This window comes from Pteropus alecto, unplaced genomic scaffold (assembly GCF_000325575.1).
Source record: "Pteropus alecto unplaced genomic scaffold, ASM32557v1 scaffold7, whole genome shotgun sequence".
NCBI lineage: Eukaryota > Metazoa > Chordata > Mammalia > Chiroptera > Pteropodidae > Pteropus > Pteropus alecto.
In genome coordinates this window covers 13713554-13735023 of record NW_006494614.1, presented here as the reverse complement: position 1 = coordinate 13735023, position 21470 = coordinate 13713554, and the positions used below count along the sequence as shown (strand labels likewise).

Sequence of the window (21470 nt, the reverse complement as noted above, 5' to 3'; positions counted from 1 at the left end):
TCACTCCCAAAGGTTTGACTCTTGGTGGTGATTTAGGAACGCTGGAAGAATACTGAAAGAAGGCCAGGAATCATGAAATGGTAGTACTAGCATTACTGAAGGGCTTTATTTGCCCAAAACAGAAGAATCAAAAGACAAAATAAGTCTCCTAAGTATTTTCTATACCATTTTCAAAGTTGATACGATATCCGGTTTACATTAAAAACTATTGGAATGTGACCTTTTCTCGATCTGGTAATATTAAGGTAACTGTTCTTACATCTTTGGACTTCTATTTTATATACCAATGGCTCATTTTTCTCCTTTTTTTCAAAAGTTAATTTGGAATACACATTCTTTATGCTAATCAATTCAGTTGGATATGGATATAAATTTGCTTTCTCTTCATGCTCCCTTTCCAGGATCCCTTGCTGAAATGCTTTCTGCTATCTTTTGGCAAAGTGTTTATAGGCACTTCTTATCTCAGAAATCCCAAATTCTATAATGTTTCTTTTTTATACATGTCTCTAATTACACCAAGTATATTTTGGATAACTGGGAATTTCTTTTCAATGTTATGTCTTTAATCTCTGTATCACTTTATTTTGTTTTGATTCTTAGTACAGGATATAAGATACAACCATAATGAATTACTACCTTTTTAAAAGCACATATGTTCTAGTGGGCATGAGAGGATAGGCGGCAAAGAGTATCAAGATTTTGAGTTAGCATTCCAGGAGAAGTATAAAAAATTAATTATAGATTGCTAGATTGCCACTAATAAATCTGTATCTTTCTACACACACAGAGACTAGAACTCTTTCATAAGTGCCTACCTTGAATCCATGGCTGCCTGGACAACTTGCCCCATTTTACTGACTTGTTTTTCTTTTTTGGTATGTCATTAGTTTACCAGAGTTGAATCTGGCCCTTCTTCGGATCTGTAGACAGGGCCTATCTAGAGCACTGTCAGAAACATTTCACTACAATACTTGAGATGCGGGTAGGTGTGCTTGTTAAAGAGTTCAGAGTTGTGTTTTGCCTCAGTATAGATTAAAAGATAAATGATATGACAAAAAGTATTTACCATGTTAGAGCATAACAAGGGGTACAGGATGTCATAGTTTAAGATAATAGGTGGTTAACCCCATCAATATTTAATTTCATGTTGTTAAGAATTAATATACATAATTTTCTAACTGTCTAAAAAACTCATGTTCATAATCTTTTGTCTCTGCTCTTTTTAATACATACATATACATTGATCATACTCTATATGAAATGAAAAAGAGAGGAAAAAAATCAAGCCAGATACTTTTCACCAAGTTTCAAAGTCTCTTAGCAGTTAAAAATCTTTTTTTAGACCACAGTGGACGAAATGTATTAACTATCAATCAAGATGGTGATAGCATCACTGGCTGAAACTCTGATAATATCCCAGAGAAAAGGAAAACTTTTTTATAATGGAGTTTTAAGACCAAGACCTAAAGAATAAGCTCTCGGGAAGGAAATAAAAATGCTGTCAAAACTACTTTTACAACATATAAAATACTTTTATTCACTAACTCTTTCTATACAAACATTTAACTATAAAGCAAAACAAAATTTAAATAAAATAATTCAAAACAATTATTTAAAACAGAACAAAATAAAACTAAAATCAAAACAAAATTCTATAGTCTTACTCTGGGTTAAATGAAGTCAATCCTTTATGATATCCATTAAACACTCTACTTTTTATTTTGAATTTTCTGTCATAGCATTGATTTGGTTTATTAGTGAAAGCAAGAATGTATTTACTTAAAGAAAACATTAAGTCTGAATTGGTTTGTTTTATGGCTTCACATTCCAAATCATCCTCGTGAAATGCAAATACTAGTCATGCTGGCAATGTTCCTTTTTCATCCCTTCTTTACTGTCTTTACTCTCCCTCTAATTTTCATTTTGGGAGGATTTCTTTTAAACGAAATATCAGTTTGTTCATATTAAAATGTATTAATATTAGTTGGCTCCACAGATGTCAATTTTCTTGCTATAAAATACTAAAGTAAAGCTCTTTCTCTTCAACTAGGCAGCCAAGCAGTCTCCCCAGCAAATGCAGAGATGCAGATCTTCGTGAAGACACTGATGGGCAAGACCATTACACACAAGGTCGAGCCCAGTAACACCACTGATAACGTCAAAGCTAAAATCCGAGACAAGGAAGGCATCCCACATGACCAGCAGTGTCTGATTTTTGCGGGCAAACAGCTGGAGGACAATCGCACTCTCTCAGACTACAACATTCAGAAAGAGTCCACTCTGCACTTGGTGCTTCGTCTGGGGGTGGATTCATCTAGCCCTCCCTCCACTAGCTCGCCCAGAAGTACAACTGCGACAAGACGAGCTACCGCAAGTGTTACTCCCGCCTGCATCTTTGTGCTGCTAGCTGCTGCAAGAAGTGCAGCCACACCAACAACCTACACCCCAAGAAGAAGGTCAAATAAGGCCCCTCCATCACCTCCTCAGTCCACAAGGCAGCCACCTGCCCAAACCCCTTAGCCTGGGGGCCTCAATAAAGTTTCCCTTTCTTTGGAAAAAAACAAAAAACAAAAACCCTAAGATATTTAAGTATTATCAGGGAACAAATAATTTTAATCAACCTTATTGATATTGATGAATTATTTAAAATGTTGTATTTATAGCATAAACTCATTCTGTTAAACATATGGATATGAGGTAAATTATGTAAAATGCTATAGATGTATGTTGAAAATGAAAACAAAAAACATGTTAACCTAAAACAAACGGTCTGATGATGATATAATTCCATAAATGAGCTACCCTTATAATTTACTTTTTAGTTTTTGGTTTTATGTCTTAAAGAGTGAAGGAGTTTGACTAATAAAAATTTTTATTTGAAACTTGATATTTTTTACATATTATAAACAATTACATTGCTAGTTAATAAAATCAACAAAATGATTATTATTGGTTCTCAGGAGAGGTTGTAAAAAGTACTAAGGATAAAGGAGAACAAATAAAAATATCATGTAAATTTGAAAGCAAGATTATATTAATTTACTGGTTATTCTGATTAGTTCCACAACAAAAATCAACATAATAATTTTGACTTTTTAAAAATGAAAGAAAAAGTGGCTAATTGAAGCTTCCAATGTTTCTTTTATATTAAATAGCTCACAAGCTATTAAATATATAACAACCTTTAGAATGTAATTTTATTTACCTTGGCAAGCAGAATATATGCAGTTCTTTTTTTTGGCAAGTAAAGGACATGAAGTAAGAGTGACTGATTAGGTCTAGGCAACAACTTCATTGTTATTCCAACTATTATAATCCACGGAATTTGGATTCTCAGTTCAGTAAGTCTATGTTAAAATTTTTTGAGATGCTAAAATCCATTTATTTTTATAAAGATTTCACATAAAAAAGTCACTAGAAATCACACACAAAAAAAACGTGATCATAGATTTTCACTTTTTTTGGATTCTTGAATGTATTACATCCCTAAGCACAGCATGATCTGTATAGCTTTTTCCATGGCTCCAACTATTTACATGCTGATGATCCCCAAATCTCTATCTCCAGAAGCCCAGACTCTTATGTTGAGCCTCAATCGTATATCTCCAACTGCCATGGGGTCATCTCCATTTGAGTTTTCCACAGGAACTTTAAACTTGCTATGTCCAAAATCGATATCATCATCTTTCCCTTAAACTGGACTATTTATTATTCCTTTCCTACATTAATGGGTGCATCAGCTATCTAGACACCCAATAAGTACTGCTAGATATCTTCTTCTACTTGATCCTACTCTTCCTTCTATATTTAATTGGTTACTAAGTATGATAATAATCCTATTTCATAGGTATCTACTGAATCAAACTTTTCACTCACCCCCATAGTCACTGCTTTATTTCAGGACCCAATTAATTTTTATCTCTATTTTTTCAAGAGCTTTGTAATGAGCACTCTTTTCTCATTTTCACCTCACTTCAATCCATCCTCCATGATGCCATCAGCATGACAAGAGGCAAACCTCTTCTATTTCTTCAGCTGCTCATTTTCAGAATTTAGAAGCACCTTCATCACCTGTCATCTGCTTCCTTTCAAACTTAATCCCTAAATGTCTTTTATACCAAAATATTTTCTTTTGTGAATGCTATTCTTCTGCATAGAAGGCCATTCATTAATTAATTCACTTATTAAACTATTTATTATCAATTAGGTACTAGACACTACACAGGGCTTTGAAGATATAAAGAGTTGAAAGACACGATCTTTAAATTCAATCAAGATCTCATAGTGAACTTGCCACTCTACTTCCCTTGTTTTGGATATAAGAAATTTAAGATGTTTACAGGGGCTCCAGATAAACTCTTAGTTCTTCCTTTTAAACTCAGCTGAAAGACACCATGTCTGAGGACCTTCCTCAGCATTCTTATTATTCTCTTTAGTGAAACTGGAAGCGTCATCTCTGTGCACCCCTGGCATCAAGGACACATTTCTATAACTTTTTGTGTGTGTGTGTAGAATTGTAACTCCTGGCTGGCTTGAGTTTTCCCCAGGAAGCTATGAGCCTCCTGAGATCAAGGGCCTTATTGTGTCCCTAGAGTCTAACACGATGCCTGATCCATAGGCGTTTTCATTCAGTAAATATTATTTCATGACCACAATATTTGTAATGTGACTACAGCATACAACTTTTATAGTTAACTGATACTGACTCTACAAAGCAACAGAAATTTTTAAGTCAAGAAATCTAAAACTTTGTTTTTTTATATATTTTAAACAACTAAATTATAAGTTAATATGATTAATAAAATGATTTTTGGTTCTCAGAAGATGTAAAAATGCTGTCTTTTCACTGCTTTATAGATATTCATTTGCTAGAAAAATTATGCATATACTTTTTCTTCATTTAAGGTAATATTTGACTATATTAATTTTAAAAAGCAAACATTTTTATGTGTTCTTTAAAGGAACACAATTACTAGGAAAATTTGGAATATGAAGAAAGGCACAAATTTTTTTTAAGTTTTAAAGTAATATGTATTTGACGTTTCCTTCTATGACTTTTATATGCAACCCAATTTTTAAACAAAATAGTTATATATAGATGGTCTTTTCTTTTTCTCACCTAACATTATATTATGAATCTTTTAATGTTATTTATAGTTCTCTGAAAACCATTTTAAGCCTATATATTATACTCATGTGGATATTCCAAAATTTATTTCACAATTATCAGTTATTTAGGTAAGTATATCACTATTGTAAAAAATGCTGTGATACATCCTCATACATAAAACATTGTACACATCTGTATCTTATAGGATATATTCTTAGAATGGAAACTACTGGATGAGAAGCATAAACTTTTAAAGGCTCTGGATACACATAAAACTGTTTTCCAGAAAGTCTGTACTCATTCGCATTTGTTTCTATGTTAAATTCTCAAAGACTCTGCTTACCACTGGTTATTTTTAAAATTCATCTTCATGTAAAAAGGGGATTTACATGTACTTTTTCTACCAGTTTAAGTTAGAGTGTTAGATGTGCACGGTTGGTAGATAATAATGCCTTACAACTGTGTAGCAACATAGTTACTTACCTAGTCTTATTTTGTTCTCACAATAATCCCATGAAGTAGGTACTATTATCTCTACTAAAGCTGGGGAAACTGAACTTCAAGTAAGTTAACACTGAAACATGCCATTTATTAAAGCCTTTCTCAGAAATTCTCATTCAAACCTTCAAGAATTTGGTTGAGAGAAAGTAGCAGTTAAAAGAGAAGCTATTTCATTTTTTCTTTCCTTTCTTTCTAGCTAGTATGCAATTTGACAGATAGCCCTTTAAAAAAGGAGCTGTACCTAGGTGTTTCATCTCTATCAATATCGAATTTCCTTATTTGGAAACTAAATTAATTCAAGTGGACTGACAACCCACAGAGTTGTAAGGAGCCTACTCACCTCACAGATAGTTTATATAGCTGAGCCATAGTTTTCTTCTTTATTCAGAAAAGTATCAATATTAATTACCATATGACACAGTCAATCCAGAATGACATATTGATTTTTATTCTGGTTAAAATGACAAATTCTTACCTTAACTATCAATCCTTTTGAGTCAACCAACCATATCTTTCTTCTAGCTTTCTCCTTTGGTAAACCTTCTTTTTCCATGGCCATAATAATCAGGTGCGCAATCCCTAAGGCAGCCTAAGAAAGAGGTATGAAAACAAAAAGTCTTCAAGTTGTTTCACATAATATCAGGAATTACATTTCACCCCATTTTGTCTTTGTTAATAAGGAAGTACAAAATAGCCCTGTCTATTGACCTAAAGAACTATATTCATTCATTTATACTGGGAGCAAAGTATTTTTGCCACATTTGGGTTAAGCTAAATGACAATTATTTACTCTTCTTATAACAGAGCCACACTATTATGTGGCTTTCTATTTAGCCGCAGATAAACCAGTAATATCTTTGAATGCTAGTATCTTTAATCCTGTTAATACAATTAAGATTTGCTTCAACAAGAAAATATTTAAAATAATGAACTGGTCAACCTTGCTTATTGGACTGTATTGTTTATTGTTGGGTTCAAGCTCCTCTAATTGAATTTGAAAAAGGAATCCTGGTCATTTGGATGGGAACCTGACCAATTAGGTGATAAAATGAGAACATGAAATCTGTGTTCTCAAGCATTAATTTACTCTCTTAATTTGGACAAAGAAAGTACTGTGAAATTTCTTGTAAGATTAAATAAATGAACTTCTTTGGTATTTGATAAATTTTGTTAAAATCTGTGAAATTTTCAAAACCTTATTAGGGACAAATAATTGCCAGTTTTGAATTATCTAGCCATGAATACTACTGTCCTAGTGAGTATTAAGAACTGGACTGTTCCATTCAACAAAATCCTTTGGAAATTCAAAGAAATTTTCTAAAATTAAGTACCACAAGTAACAATCCACGGAAATAAAAAACTCAAATTTTAATGGACTATTATCTAGCCTTGATTTTTATTTCGACATGAAATGAATTTGTTATTTACATTCTGAATACTTTCACATGTGTATAATCCTGGCATTTAAGTTCTAGCTTCATATGTTTTGTTTTATTTTAAGAACAAGTAAAATCAAAACCACTACAATACACACAATTTCATCCAGTATAATATATTTATTAATAATCATATTAAATTTGAAAATTTAAAGTTTCTTAAAATATATATAGTATTTCTCCATTTATTATATTCTATAATTCTAAACAGATTTTGGCAGTTTTCTCACAAGAAGCTGAACTCAATTGACATTTTAATTTCTATTTTGGGAGTAAATTATTATTATCAGAGTCTAGTTTTCTTCTTCCAAATGATTAAGTTATAGAAAAAAGATAACAGAAAACAGCATAATTTTGTCTTGCTGCCATCTCCTTCCAACAATATAAAATGTTTGGGGTATTTTTGGTGTGTGTTATAATGCACAATGTCCCTAATTCAAAATATTTTTTTCTTAAAAACTTGCATATAGTTATATATGTGCACATTGAATTGTCAGTCAAATTAAGAAAACTTTTGTATATGACACTGGAGGATACTAAAAATTAGCATCAGCTATAATAGCGCTTAAGTATTTCTTAAAGGCTTTGATATATAAGGATACATTGAAAACATTTTTGTTATTGCATGGTACCTTAAATATGCATAACAAAAACCTATAGCAACATTTGATACTCTTATAAATTAAAAATTGTGAAAAATATCTCTATACTTCTATACTAAAGTTTCATATGAAAAATTAATATGCCTCAATACTTAATTTGTGAATCTTTCAATAAAACCTAGTTACAATATACTAAAAATTTATAAGAATACCTCAAACTTCAAATTCATGAATAATTAAAAGGAATTCTATGTTCATTAGTTTAGGAGGACTTAAGTATTATAAAAGGCAGGTACCTCTCCAGCTCCTTGGAATAGTATTGTCTGATCAGACAGTTTGTTCTTGGTTATTCGAAGAGCTGCAAGGATACCTGCGACTGCAACAGATGCTGTTCCTGAAACAATAAGCAAACTTGAGAGGTCTGAGATTTGGCAGGATCTTTTATCTTGCAATCATCATACAACAGGTTAACTGGTACAAAAAGGGAACCTATGGTTGTCTGACCCCATGCTTGCATATGAGGTGAAATTCTCAGGCTATTGACATCAGTATTATAATATATTCTTGAGACTTTCCAAAAAGAAGATTCTGTGACTTAATTTAGTGATGTAATGAGTAAGAGCACGGAGTTTGGATTCTTACATGGATTCCAGCTCAACCTATTTACCAGCCGAATTCATTTAGAAAAATATTTTGTACATTAGTTTCCTTACCTGTAAAATAATTGTACTATATGAGATAAAAGAGTACTAAGTGTTATTAGATTCTTCTACCTAATTCCTCTTGGGGATCTGAAATCTATTACTGATCTTCCCTATACAAAGTAGGCACATAGTAGGTGCTTGTTAATGGTGTTGGTGGTAATGATATATTTGATACACTTGACATTTAACGTTTCAATTTGAAAAATTAACAGTAAATAGCAATTAAAATCTAATATTATTGCATTCTTTAATTGACCTCCTACCTATGATAATCATTGGTGGAACCTAAAGGTGCTGGACAAAATTAATGTAAAATTTATTTAATATAAAAACTAAGTTTCCCCTATGGTCACAGAAACTTCACCAGTTCAAATTTTATTACTCTTCCATATAAGCTTTCACAGATCATAGAGTAATTCTTTTGCTTTGAACATAATTACATAGCTCAACTTCTTTATGGCTCACGTCTGAAATAAAACTTTGCAGTTTCTTGCAGTACTTTCTAGCTGTGTCTACATTTTACTTCTCTAAAGTTACATTATACCTATAATGATTCCTAGATCACTCCGCTTGGTGATAAAGACTAGTTAAACTTTAAACACCCTTATTTGGTTAAAAAAAATAGATTAAAATAGGTTTGATGAATGACACATGATGAAGTGTTGTATATGCCAAGTACCAAAGACATATTAAACATTTCGCCATCTGTATATTTGTTCCTTTCAATTTTCTGATTGTTTCTTTCTTATAGAACTTTGTAGACAAAAACAAGATCACAATAAATGATAATTATAATTATTGAAGACATGTATGTCTTTTGCATGTTTCTTATTTAAGAATGAAATGTGGATTGCAAAAGTAAAATGCTTGCAATTTTGAGTCACCATTACAATTAATTCTGAACTGTAGTAACTTATACATTGTGAAAGGCCACTCTTCTATAGATTATTTAAAATGGAAGCCTATTTAAAAATACGGCTGATCTATATAGGAGAGATACCATGACAGGATTAGAATGGTATTTATCTCATATATAAAAATATTCACTAGAGTTGTTAAACATATGAAAAAAAGAATTTTAATTAGAGAAGTATAGATATCCAGTCACTAGATAAGTAGTTATTCACAAATAGTATACCAAGCTATCTCTATCTCAGGCTCTTCTGAAGTAAGTTTGCCAGAAGTTTGGATTTGAAGGACTCTAAGCTCCCTTCCATCTCTGAGATTCTATCATTTTAAGGGTCTCTATAGATTCTAGCAGCACCACAAGATTTAACCAGTGGAAGAGTCAAACTGAAGCGTATTAGCGATCACTGTATTTATATTATTGTTTTGATTTTAAATAAATCTGGGCATTTAAGGATAAACAGAATAAAATATTCCAAAAATTCCTAACTACAATGTGGTGACTTACATGGTTATGCTAGGTCATTCTGTATTAAAACTCTGATGTTTTTCAGACATATTACCCCCAAATAAGGCAAAATAAGCCTACTTACACTGCGTATTAGAGCCTTATATTTAATTGTATATTCTATAATATTTCCTGAGGACATAATGAAACATCCAAACTCTTCATAGAATTAATAATATCACAATGATATTTTTAGCACTACTAAAAAGTTAACCTGAACATAATTCTTATACATGGCCTGGTCTGACTTCCTGATACTACCATGATTTAAATTTCATTGTAATCAAGGGAGTAAATGTAGCAAGTTGATATTTCCTAAAAGTGTGAGTTTTCACAATAAATTATTATTAAATAACTTTTGTTTTGAGATTGAAAATTAAATTTTTAGTAAATCAGATAAAGAGAGGTTAACGTTTATCTTTGCATCATCACTGTATTTTAAAGAGTAAGTACTCAGTACTTAACATGGTTAGTAAGATACTAAAGAGATTCAATAGTCTTAAATTTTTAGAATCTTCTATTTGTATGTTTATAATACAACTTTAACATTAAAAGAAGTCACCAGTTATACTGTGCTTTTGCTATGGTTATTAAATTTCAATTTTATCTTTTGTCAAAGAATGATCTCTAATACAATAATTTATTAAATCTGATTAGAATTACTATATATACACTATTAATATGCTATTAATAAAATATAAATAGGTCAGGTGAGCTGCAAGGACTAGAAGCAGGAGGAGGAGGAGTAAACTTGTTTAGGCAGGACAGGGACCAAGCCATTTAGAGTACATACTATCTGAGTATAGCATTGAAGGATTAATGTGAGAAGTCCAGGATCTCAGATAGAAGGATATACTGTGCAGGAAAAGCATGTGCAAAGACATGGAGGCAGGGATGACTGTTAAAACTGCGAGACTAAACACATAATTTAATTTTCTCTCCGCCCAACAAACTTTACTAAAACAATATAAAGGAGATTTATTTTTTTAAATATTAAGGATACCAAAAGAAAAGGATAGCAAAAAAATGTTAGAAGCTAGAAGGTAGATGGGCAAATGGCAGCTGTCTTAGTAGACTTGAAAAACTGAATTCTTGGCCAGCTGTGGGGAACGGTAAGAAGCAATCAGATTCATATAGCAAAAGTCTCAAAAGGCCTTAGTATAGAAGGAACTTTGGAAGAAGTGATGAAGACGAGGCTAAACACAGGAGGCTAGTCAAAAAACTATTAATAGTCTCTAGATCTGCCTCACTCTTCTTCTAGCAGACAGCTGAACCTCCCACACTCTGGAGGTTTAGGAAAAAACTAGGAGTTTCTTTTCTAGAGAGGATCTCTGGACTGTAAGACACCAGGCATAATTGTAAGACCCATGAATACTTGAGTGCAAGGGTGCCATGCTTGAAAACAAGACTAAATGAAAGTTTACATACTCAATGTGGAGATCCCCATTCTTCTTCTACTTGGCTTAAAGAATATTGGCAGAATGCTAATTTCAGAAGAGAGACTGGAAAAATCTTTTCTGTGGATTCTGAGAGGTGTAAGAGGAAAACAACAGAGGCTGACAAGAGTTCTTTAAGGAAATGGTTCAATCAGGTCACCTAAAGCTATAGACATACAATATAATCTCTATTTGTATACCAAGCCTCTCGAAGTATAAGGGGGAACATTGAACATACGTAAAACTGTAGGTATTACAGTGTTGCTGAAGCAAACACAACTTATTAGAATACAAAGTGACATGAGGCTAGAGGAATGTAGGGATGAGATCACGCAGGGCCCTCTACTACAAATTCGTAGTAACTATATGTATAATTACAATTTACCATAGGTTAAAGATGGTTGCTGAAAGATTCTAAATTCAGAGAGCAGTGGGGGAAATGGATTTGAGAGTTTTGAGGCTGCTAGTATGTAGACAAATTAGGAAGTCACTGCAATCACTGATGTATAGTCTTACAATTATTTTTTATAAACCTGACATATGCAAATTCAAGAAAATTTTAATTCATAAAAAATATCTCATGCCATGCTTACTATTTTAACATACTTTTAACATACTTAAAAATGTCTTACAACTATCTTTTCATGTCAACAATATATTTTAAAATATTATATGAAGTTATAACATCCCATAGTATAGATATGCAATAATTTATTTAACGAAACCTCTATTATTTGATATTTAGAGGACTTTTGATATTTTGTATCAAAAATAACATTACAATAAATGTCCTTATCTGAACAGACATTTGTCCAGAGACATACAAATGGCCAACATAGACATGAAAAGATGTTTAACATCACTATCATCAGGGAAAGGCAAATCAAAACCACAATGAGATATCACCTCACACCTGTTAGAATGGCTATTATCAAAAAGACAAGAAATAACAAGTGTTGGCATGGATGTGGAGAAAAGGTAAGTCTTTTGTACTGTTGGTGGGAATGTAAATTGGTGGAGCCACTTTGGAAAACAACATGGAGGTTCTTCAAATATTTAAAACCAGAACTACCATATGATCCAGCAATTCCACTTCTGGGTATTTATCAGAAGAAAATGAAATTACTATCTTGAAAAAATATCTGCCACTCCCATGTTCACTGCAGTATTATTTACAATTGCCAAAACATGGAAACAACCTAAGCTTACATCAATAAATGAAGAAAATGAGATCTCTCTCTCTGTCTCTCTGTCTCTCTGTCTCTCTGTCTCTCTGTCTGTCTGTCTGTCTCTCTCTCTCTCTCACACACACACACACACACACACACACTGGAATATTTTTCAGCCATTAAAAAAGAAGGAAATCCTATCATTTATGACAACAGAGGTGAACCCTGAGAATGGTACGTTAAGTGAAATAAGTCAGACAAAGAGGATGAGAATGTTCTTTTTATGAATCTGCTAAATTCTGATGATCTCCAGATTATATAATTAAATGTCCAATTTCTTAATAGATTTTTTCCAGTTAAAAATAATTTATACTTATAATCCATTAAGGTCTAAATAGATTTTGAACCAAAATCTCTATCATTTAAGATTATTTTAATAATCTTAACTATGACTATGTTTAGTAGAACTTTAAGTATTGTTTAAAATCAAATGCTTTTCATAAAATAATGTCTTTAAATACACATCTGTTAAAAAAAATAGAAAAAAGTTTCTCCAAGTGGCCAGTGTAAAAAATATTTATTTACATGGTAAGGCTGTAATAGTTATATAATTATTTTCATTGGCATTGGAATGCAATTTCTGTGCCCCCAGTGGGGAAAGTATTACATTTGTGGGCAAAATGGTAAAAACATAAGGGTAAAAAGGTAAAACAGACACATACGGGGGAAATTTCTAGTCAGAACCCTAACTGGCCAAGTGTTTTCTTTAGAGATTAGACCTATTTTTCTGAAATCCTTCTTTTTGTTGGCTAAGGTAGTAATTTTCTAAAATTCCTATGTGGAAATAGGTAGACTGTATATGTGCAGATTATATTTTAGGACACATTAGTTGGAAAGAAAAACTAGTTATTTAATGACTCCACTGATGACCTGCTGGAGGGAATATTCTGCTGTAGATTCTCTGGGAAACTCCACATGCAGTGCTTTGGCCTTGGGTTGGCAACTACCTCAGATTTCCTGTGCTCTTGATGCAACCCAGGCCTTCACCTCTAAATTCCTGGCCTTAATTGATAGGAATTATGACCCTAATTCCTAATTACTCATTTTGTTTGACAACTGGTATTCTTCTTTTTAAACTGAACTTTGATGTCTGTTAATTCTGCATAGTGACTCAAAATTATGTAATACTGATTTTTAACTTCTATATGGACATTTCTGTGGGACCCACAAACAAAAAAGATATAGAATATTTTTTAAAATACAGTAAAGATTTATTTGACAGTTAACTGGTGGCTATTGTAGAGACCATTGCAAAGTGAATTGATAAGTACGTCGAAACACTGATCTTTAAAGCCTATGTTTGTAGCATCTAAGGCACTCTCTATCATTATACATTAATTGTATCTTCAAGTTTAGGTTATAGTACATTAAAATTAGACTGTTTTTACTTCATTTCTGAATGCCTCCAAATATTCGCTTCTTATAAACAAATTCTTAAGAAGAAATTTAGTACAAAAAAGAAAAAAAAGTTGAAATTATGTAAGCATCTTTGTCATAAAAATGACACTAATGATGCAATTAACATCACAAAGGACCTGGGGAAAAGAAAGATTTGACCAATTATTTTAGCAGGCATCAAAGGTATAAAGAGACTCATTATTTTTAAACATATTATATTTACTATGTCATATATAGAACTTGCACAGAGAGAATTTTAAAAATCATGTTTATAATGTACAGTTCAGTTGATAGGGTATTTTCACAAATAATCATTTTGTCCTCAGTATAAACTCTATGAGAGAAACATTATCATCTCCATTTTACATTTAAACTTTTCTTTGACTACCTAATTTCTAATGGCATTCATCTTATTCTTCCACTTGGCTATCTTACTAAGTTTCATCTTAGGGCTTACCATCACTCAGAACTAATCCTTCTTGGAAGTACTATACTAGAATACCTCACTCATGGTCTATAATCTCCTGCCTTCCCAGTCCTTTATTCAATTACCACCATTATACCTATTATTTAACCTCATGAGATTACCTAGGCTCTTTTGCCCTGTCTCTCGGTCCTTGTATCTTCACTTCCTTCCCCATTCAGCTTAGTGCTATGGTGGTCACTTTAACCCTAGCTCTTATCCTAATTCCTTTCATTGCGCAAATACAGTAAAATATCCAGCACTGATAAATCTAACTGACCATCGCAGCCTTGCCCATTTCTAAACTCTTGAACTCAAGCTGCTCAGCCTGGTGTCATAATATATTTATGGTATCAACTTCAACTGGATCCTCAGCACTGACTGACAGGATTACTGACTCCTTTTGTGTTTAATAGTCAGTTGGCTCTCTAGTTCTCTACAGCAATTCTTTCAGACTTCCTTTATTCTCATCAAACTTCTGATCTTATTTCTAAGAAACAACAGAAATATATAACTTTCTGCCATAGATAAGAAAACTAAAAGTCAGAGAGGTTAGGTAAATTGACCAAAGTCTACATAGTAAGGAGCAAAGCAAATCAGTCTGACTCCAAAGTCCACAATCTTAACATCTACATGTTATAATGTCTCTCATTTTTCTTTCTCAGTTTCTGTCATTCTATCAGTTCTTCAAGGCTAAAACATAGGCTCCATTGGTTGTTTCCTCACCTTCATTATCAAGAAAGAATCATGTGTGTATTCTTCTATCTTCATAGCACTTTCCTAGAACAAGACACCATCATGCACTTGAATCACAGCAACAGCCTTGCTCTGACTCAATCTACTCTCTACACTGAAATAATGTGAATGATCTCTCCAAAATGCAAACCTATCTTAGCCAACTTAACTCCTTAGTTTAACTCTTACTAACTCTTTCAAACTCAATCTTTTAGACTATAGGTTGGCAAACTCTTTCTGTAAATGGCCAGATAACAAATATTTTAGGGTTTGTAGTCATATGATGTCTGTCCAAAGACACCATTGTTGTTGTTGCAGCCTAAAAGCAAACATAAACAATACATAAACAAAGTTTTATGTTCCAATAAAACTTTGCAAAACAGACAGTGAGCTGGATTTGGCCACAAACTAGAGTTTGCCAATCTCTGCTTTAGACATACTGCATGAGTATTCCATTAACATTAAGTACTTTCTATGGGCTAAACACTGTGTTAATGACAAAGGTTACAGTGATGAGCAAAATAGACATGTTTCTTGCCCTTCACAGAACTTAAAATTTAGTGGGGAGGGAGATATTAATTTTAAAAATTACATAAATATATAAAACTGCTACTGTTAAGTGCCAGAAGGGTAAAAGAAACAGTTCTATGAGAGCCTGTGATAGCTGGATTTGACTAGACACAGGGATCTGGAAGATTTTTTCTGAGGAATATCATGATTTCAATGAGATTTAATGAGGGGAGGTAAGAGAGAGGGATCGGCATTTGGATAGATGCTGCAATAGGAAAAAGCCTCACTCATTTTTGGATCTGAAAAAAGGTTGTTATGTCCGGAATGGCAAAAACAATGAGGCTAGAAAGGGAGGTAGGGATCAGATCATGAATTTTGGGCCACAGTCATGATTTTCATCTTTATCTTAAGTGCAATGGAAAACCATTAAAATATTCTAAAGAAGGGATGATATGTTAGATATATATAGCAAAAAAAAAGAAAACACATTTTGGCTTGTTTACCACTAAATTCTCAGCACCTAGTTCTATATCTAGCAAACTGTAGAGATATTATGCAGAGAACGTATAAAAAGTAGAAGCAAAAGTAAATGTAAAAATACTTCTTAAGAAAATATCCATTGTTTAGGAGAGATAATAGTAACTTACATTAGCGCGATGAAGAGGAATCTATGAAAAAGACAGATTTTTACAATAAAAAAATCAGGAGGATTTAGTGATAAAATGTATTTGGCAGGAAGAGGTGAAGAAGAGAAAGATATCAGAAATGCATTGAGAAGAAGAACACTGGAAGAAGGTCAGGTTTGGTGGGGAAATAAAAGAGTGTGATTTTGGGGAAGCTGAACATGAAATAACTTTGAGATATCCCAGAGGAGATTTTAAATAACCAGATGGGCATATGGATTGGAATCAGAAACATCTGGGCTACAGATATAAACCTGCTAAGGAATGTTGTGCCTTGGAATACATGGCTATGAAGATGTAAGAGAACAATGAGGGGCCCGGGACAGTATTGGAGTGTTCTGTCATTCGATAATTAGTCAGAAAAGGATGAACCTGGAAAAAAAAATGAATGTCCAAAAAGAAAGGAAGAAAGTCAGGAAAGTGATGTGACACAGAAGTCAATAGAAGAGAGTATTTCAGGAATGAAGGTGAGGTCAACAGTATTAATGCTGCTAAGAACTCAAGAAAGAGAAACAATGAAAAATGCCCACTGGAATTAGTGACGTGGGAGCCATTTGTTACCTTTCAAGTTGCTAAAACTCATTATGGTTTCCTCCTTAGGACCTCAACTTTTCCCCCTACCTGCCCTTAACATTGTAGGATCAGTAAGATTTCCATAGCAAAGTTTTGGATTTGGGGGTGGGGTGTGGATCTATAGAGGGTTGAAAAAAATGGACTTAAAGAGAAAACAAACAAACAAATAGGCAACTTAGACAAACGCAGGAAGTCAAGCATTTACAATCAAGGACAAATAGTAAAAAATGGTACACTATATATAAAGGCAGCTTTTGTTGGGGTGAGGCTTATAAATCGTGGCTGATTGAGATGAAGGCTGAGGAGAAAAGTATATATACTCTTACTTTTAAACAGTGAACAATATATTTCATTCTCTGTTTAGCCATAATCACTGAGGATTCTATCAGATTTCGGCAATTCCTTTGCTCATGTATTATACAGTACATTCTAGAGTCGCAGAGTCCTTTTCTCAAGAATATGAAAGTAAATGATAAATTATATGTGAAATCATCAAGCATAATTCCTAGCATTTACCAGATATCTAGTATGTTTATCAAATTTGAATCTTTAATGATCCAAATCTATTATGAACTAATTTCAGGACATATTTTTTAAATTTTTTTATTAAAATATAGCTGGCATACAATATTAGATTAGTTTCAGATGTACAACACAGTGATTATGTATCATATACCTTATGATATAATCACCACAATAAGTCTAGTAACCATCTAGTAATCACAGAAAGTTCTTATGATATTATTGACTATATTCCCTGTGCTGTGCATTACATCCCCATGACTTATAACTAGGAGTTTGTACCTCTTATTTTCCTTCACTTTTTTCACCAACCCACACCTCCTCCCCTCCCCTCTGACAATCATCAGGACAAGTTGTTCTTAACCCATACACAGTGAAAATTTTATTACCTTGAATATCATCATTGAATGTGCAATATTGGTTTTGATACTTGTTCAGGAGACGAAATGCATTTATATTGGCGAAATCTTCAAACTGAATAAGGCAATTCATGCCATACCTATGGGACAAAACATGTTAGAGTAGGTTAATAAAATAACATTTAAAAATAAACATTAAAAGTAGCCTACAGGAAAAGCAAAACATTATTTTCTTTTAAAGGTCCTTTCTTGCTACTTATTATAAATATGTAATATAACGTCTCTTCAGGAAATATTTACTATATGCTTACTGCAGAAAAAGCATTGTGTTTACTCTGTGAAATTATACAAAGATAACAAAAATAGGCTCCCTACCATCAAGGAATTTAAAATTTAATAGAAACTAAAATATTTTGAACAAATGAAAAGTAATATAAAAGTGGTATGTACAAGAAATTATAATGAGAGGTCGGATATCACTTCTGACTGGGGGCGCACGCAAGGTAACAAATGAACTGAGTTATAATGATTTCAAAAGTTGAGACATAGGGTTTTACAAGTTGAGTAAATAGCAGAAGCAAATTAATTGAGGTGGAAGTTAGATAAGAAAATATTGATCACAAAATGTTAAGAAGTCTGATTTGGCTAAAATATGGTGATACATGTAAGGGTGCAGTGAAAGATAAGGTCAGAATTTTATGCTGGAAACCTTAAAATTCGAGCCTAGGATTCTGGTTGTTATTTTCTATCCATGGAAAAACAATGAAAGGCTTTGAAGTATACAGGATGGATTTTTATTTCTGAAATTAACTTACTTGTCTGATCCTTTATTCATATGATCATCTATCTACCTATCCAACCAAGACAAGGAAAATTAAAATTATTGATAACTCGAGTATCTGAAAATTGCCAAAGAAAGTCATATAGCCATGACTATCCTTACTACTACAGATTTATGGTCTCCAACCTCAGCTAGTCTCCCACTGATGCCCTATTTGTGATTCCTTTTATTTGTCCTCGGTCAGGTTCCACTTCCATTACACTCAATGGCTATTCCTAACTTTCCCCAATTCTTTTAAATTTTGACCTCTTTACTTGTCTTTTACTTTCTGAAATAGTGTAGGCATAATGCATAGTCGCCCTCAACTATTCTCTCTACCTCCCCATCTCTATCTTCAGCTCTATTCTTCAAGCATCAGTGGACAAGGTGTTCCTCTTGTTGGTCCAGGTAACTGATCACTGGTTCCCACATTCTCTCTCCTTCCTTCTCAATTAGCTCCCTCTCTCAGTGTATAACTCCTGCTTCTGGATAAGTTCCTTCCTCGTATGTGATAACTGAGTTTGAATCTCTCATTAAAGGGAAAAAGTTCTCTCTCGATCAGATGTTTTCCTATCTTCAATATAATGTGCTTGAAATAGTAGTTCACAGTTGGTCTCTTATTTACTTCTCAATCCTCTACAGTTTACCTTTTGCCCTCATAACTCTACTAGATTGCTGATCTAAAGTTAAAATATTTCTTGACAAAAAAAAATCCAATGAACACTGTTTGAATTCTTAATTTATTAGAGCTCTTTGCTGCATAGCCACTAATTCTGTTTGTTTTTTTTCTAAAACTCTATTCTCTAGACTTCTGTGAAACCACACTTTTCTGTTCCTTCTCCTAAACCACTAGTCATTTCTTCTTTTTCTCTTGTAAAGTCCTTAGCATTTAAACACTGGTGTTTCCCACAACTCTATCCTTGTTCCACTGTCTGTGTGTATCCTGACAGACTCTCAATCACGTCCACAGTTTTAATCACCTACTATATACACTGACTCCCAAATATGCATTTCTAGTCTACTTATGTGAACTCCAGACTTGTATATCTCATGGCCAGCAGGATAATTTTATTTGATTGTACTTCAAACTGAAAAGTCCAAAATTAAACCTATAAGTACTCAAAAAATAATAGTTTGGTTAATGTAATTTACAGATATTTTCTCATTTAATCTCAAGGTACAATTTTATAGAAGAGGGAAGCCTTGAGCAATTGGAAAATTGAGGAGGGGAGAATTGCAGAGTTTCTCAACTATTTAGCAAGAAACAAAATCAAGATCCTTTCATATTAATTTTTAAAGAGTAGGCACTAAGGTTACAGAAGTTTTCAATATCAATAGTTTTTGTTAATGAAAGTACTATAAAACTTCAATACGTTTCTCTTTTGGTTGAATTCTCAAATACAAATGGAAATTTCCAAATGTAAATCAATTATTTTTATAATTTTTCTTCATGTTTAACTACCCCTTCTTTAAAAATATTTATTTTCTAGTTAATTAAGAAAATATTCCTATGAAACTACTATTTTTTTTCTATCAGCATTTGAAATTTCTTTCCTTTCCTTTCTATCAAAGTCCTTTTGGAAATGTTACTTATGTGCTCACAAGCTTTTCTACACTAGTCCAGGTGGCTAACAGGCACATGAAAAGAAGTTCATCGTTACTAATTATTAGAGAGATACAAATCAAAACCACAATGAGATAAGATCTCACACATGTTAAAATAGCTATTATGAAAAAGACAAGAAATACCAAATGTTGGAGAAAATGTGGAAAAAAGAGTACTCTTGTACACTGTTACATTGTTAGTGGGATTGTAAATCGGTACATCTATTTATTTATTCCTCAAAAAATAAAGTATTTATTCCTCAAAAATAAAGTATTTATTCCTCAAAAAATAAAAAATAGAACCACCATATGATTCAGTTATTCCATTTCTGGGTATTTATCTGAAGAATACGAAAACACAATTGAAAAGATATATACACCCCTATGTTCACTGCAGCATTATTTACAATAGCCCAGATATGGAAGCAAACTAAGTGTCCCTTGATGGATGAATGGATAAATAAGATATGGTATATACAACAGAATACTACTCAGCCATAAAAAAGAATGAAATCTTGTCATTTGTGACAACATGGATGCACCTGGAGGAAATGATGCTAAGTGAAATAAGTCAGAAGGAGAAAGACAAATACCATATGATTTCACTCATATGTGGAATCGAAGAAAAAAAAAATGAACAAACAAAATAAAACAAAAACCAATTCATAGATACAGAGAACAAACTGGTAGTTACCAGAGGGTAAGGGGGTTGTAGAGTGAATGAAAGGGGTAAAGGCTGTCAATTGTATGGTGATGGATGGTTGCTAGACTTTTGTGGGGAATTACTGTGTAGTGTATATAAATATCAAATTATAATGTACACCTGAAACTTATATAATTATAAAAAATAATTATACTCTCGCAGTAAAAAAAAAAGAAATATGTTAGTTCAAATAAAAAGAATTAGAAAATTTCTGTACAAGCAAGGAATAGTTAATAAAATATGAATTAATAGGAAGAAGTTAATGGTCTAAAAGTTCTATTGCCAAGATCTTAAATTCTAAAATACTCTCACTCTCGGTCTCTAGTCCCATCTTCCATCTCTTTCACCAACTTCTTCTTAAGCACATAATCTACTCTTCATCCTGATCTTTGCTTTCCTCCTAACTCACTCCGTTTTGCTTCATTTCTGTATACCAAAGACAATGATTTCGGCAGGGCATTGCCAGTTTTCCTAGACTCCCTTGTCCCTTTGCTTTCCTTCATTCTGAATAACTCCTTCACTCCACTTAGCACATAAAACCGATGCTACCTATTCTCAGAGAGGATCTTAATCGAGTCCTGCAATATTTGTTTTCATTGCTTACTGGTCGATAACATGCTCCCAAAGCAGCTTTCGCAAACCTTTTTTTAGTCTCCTTGTCCCACAA

At 32.8% G+C, this 21470-nt stretch overlaps 1 protein-coding gene and 1 pseudogene across 1 annotated transcript in view; one reads left to right on the top strand and one right to left on the bottom strand.

Annotated features, from left to right (window-relative positions):
- Positions 1–21470, bottom strand: part of ME1 (malic enzyme 1) — a 147493-nt gene that overhangs the window by 17828 nt on the left and 108195 nt on the right. Inside the window, exons 7-9 of the mRNA XM_006926350.3 lie at positions 17706–17815; positions 7946–8043; positions 6087–6200 (exon numbers count right to left, since the gene is read on the bottom strand). Of these exons, the coding sequence (XP_006926412.1) occupies positions 6087–6200; positions 7946–8043; positions 17706–17815 (322 nt within the window). The remainder of the gene's footprint in view (positions 1–6086; positions 6201–7945; positions 8044–17705; positions 17816–21470) is intronic.
- Positions 1997–2465, top strand: LOC102894971 (annotated as a pseudogene).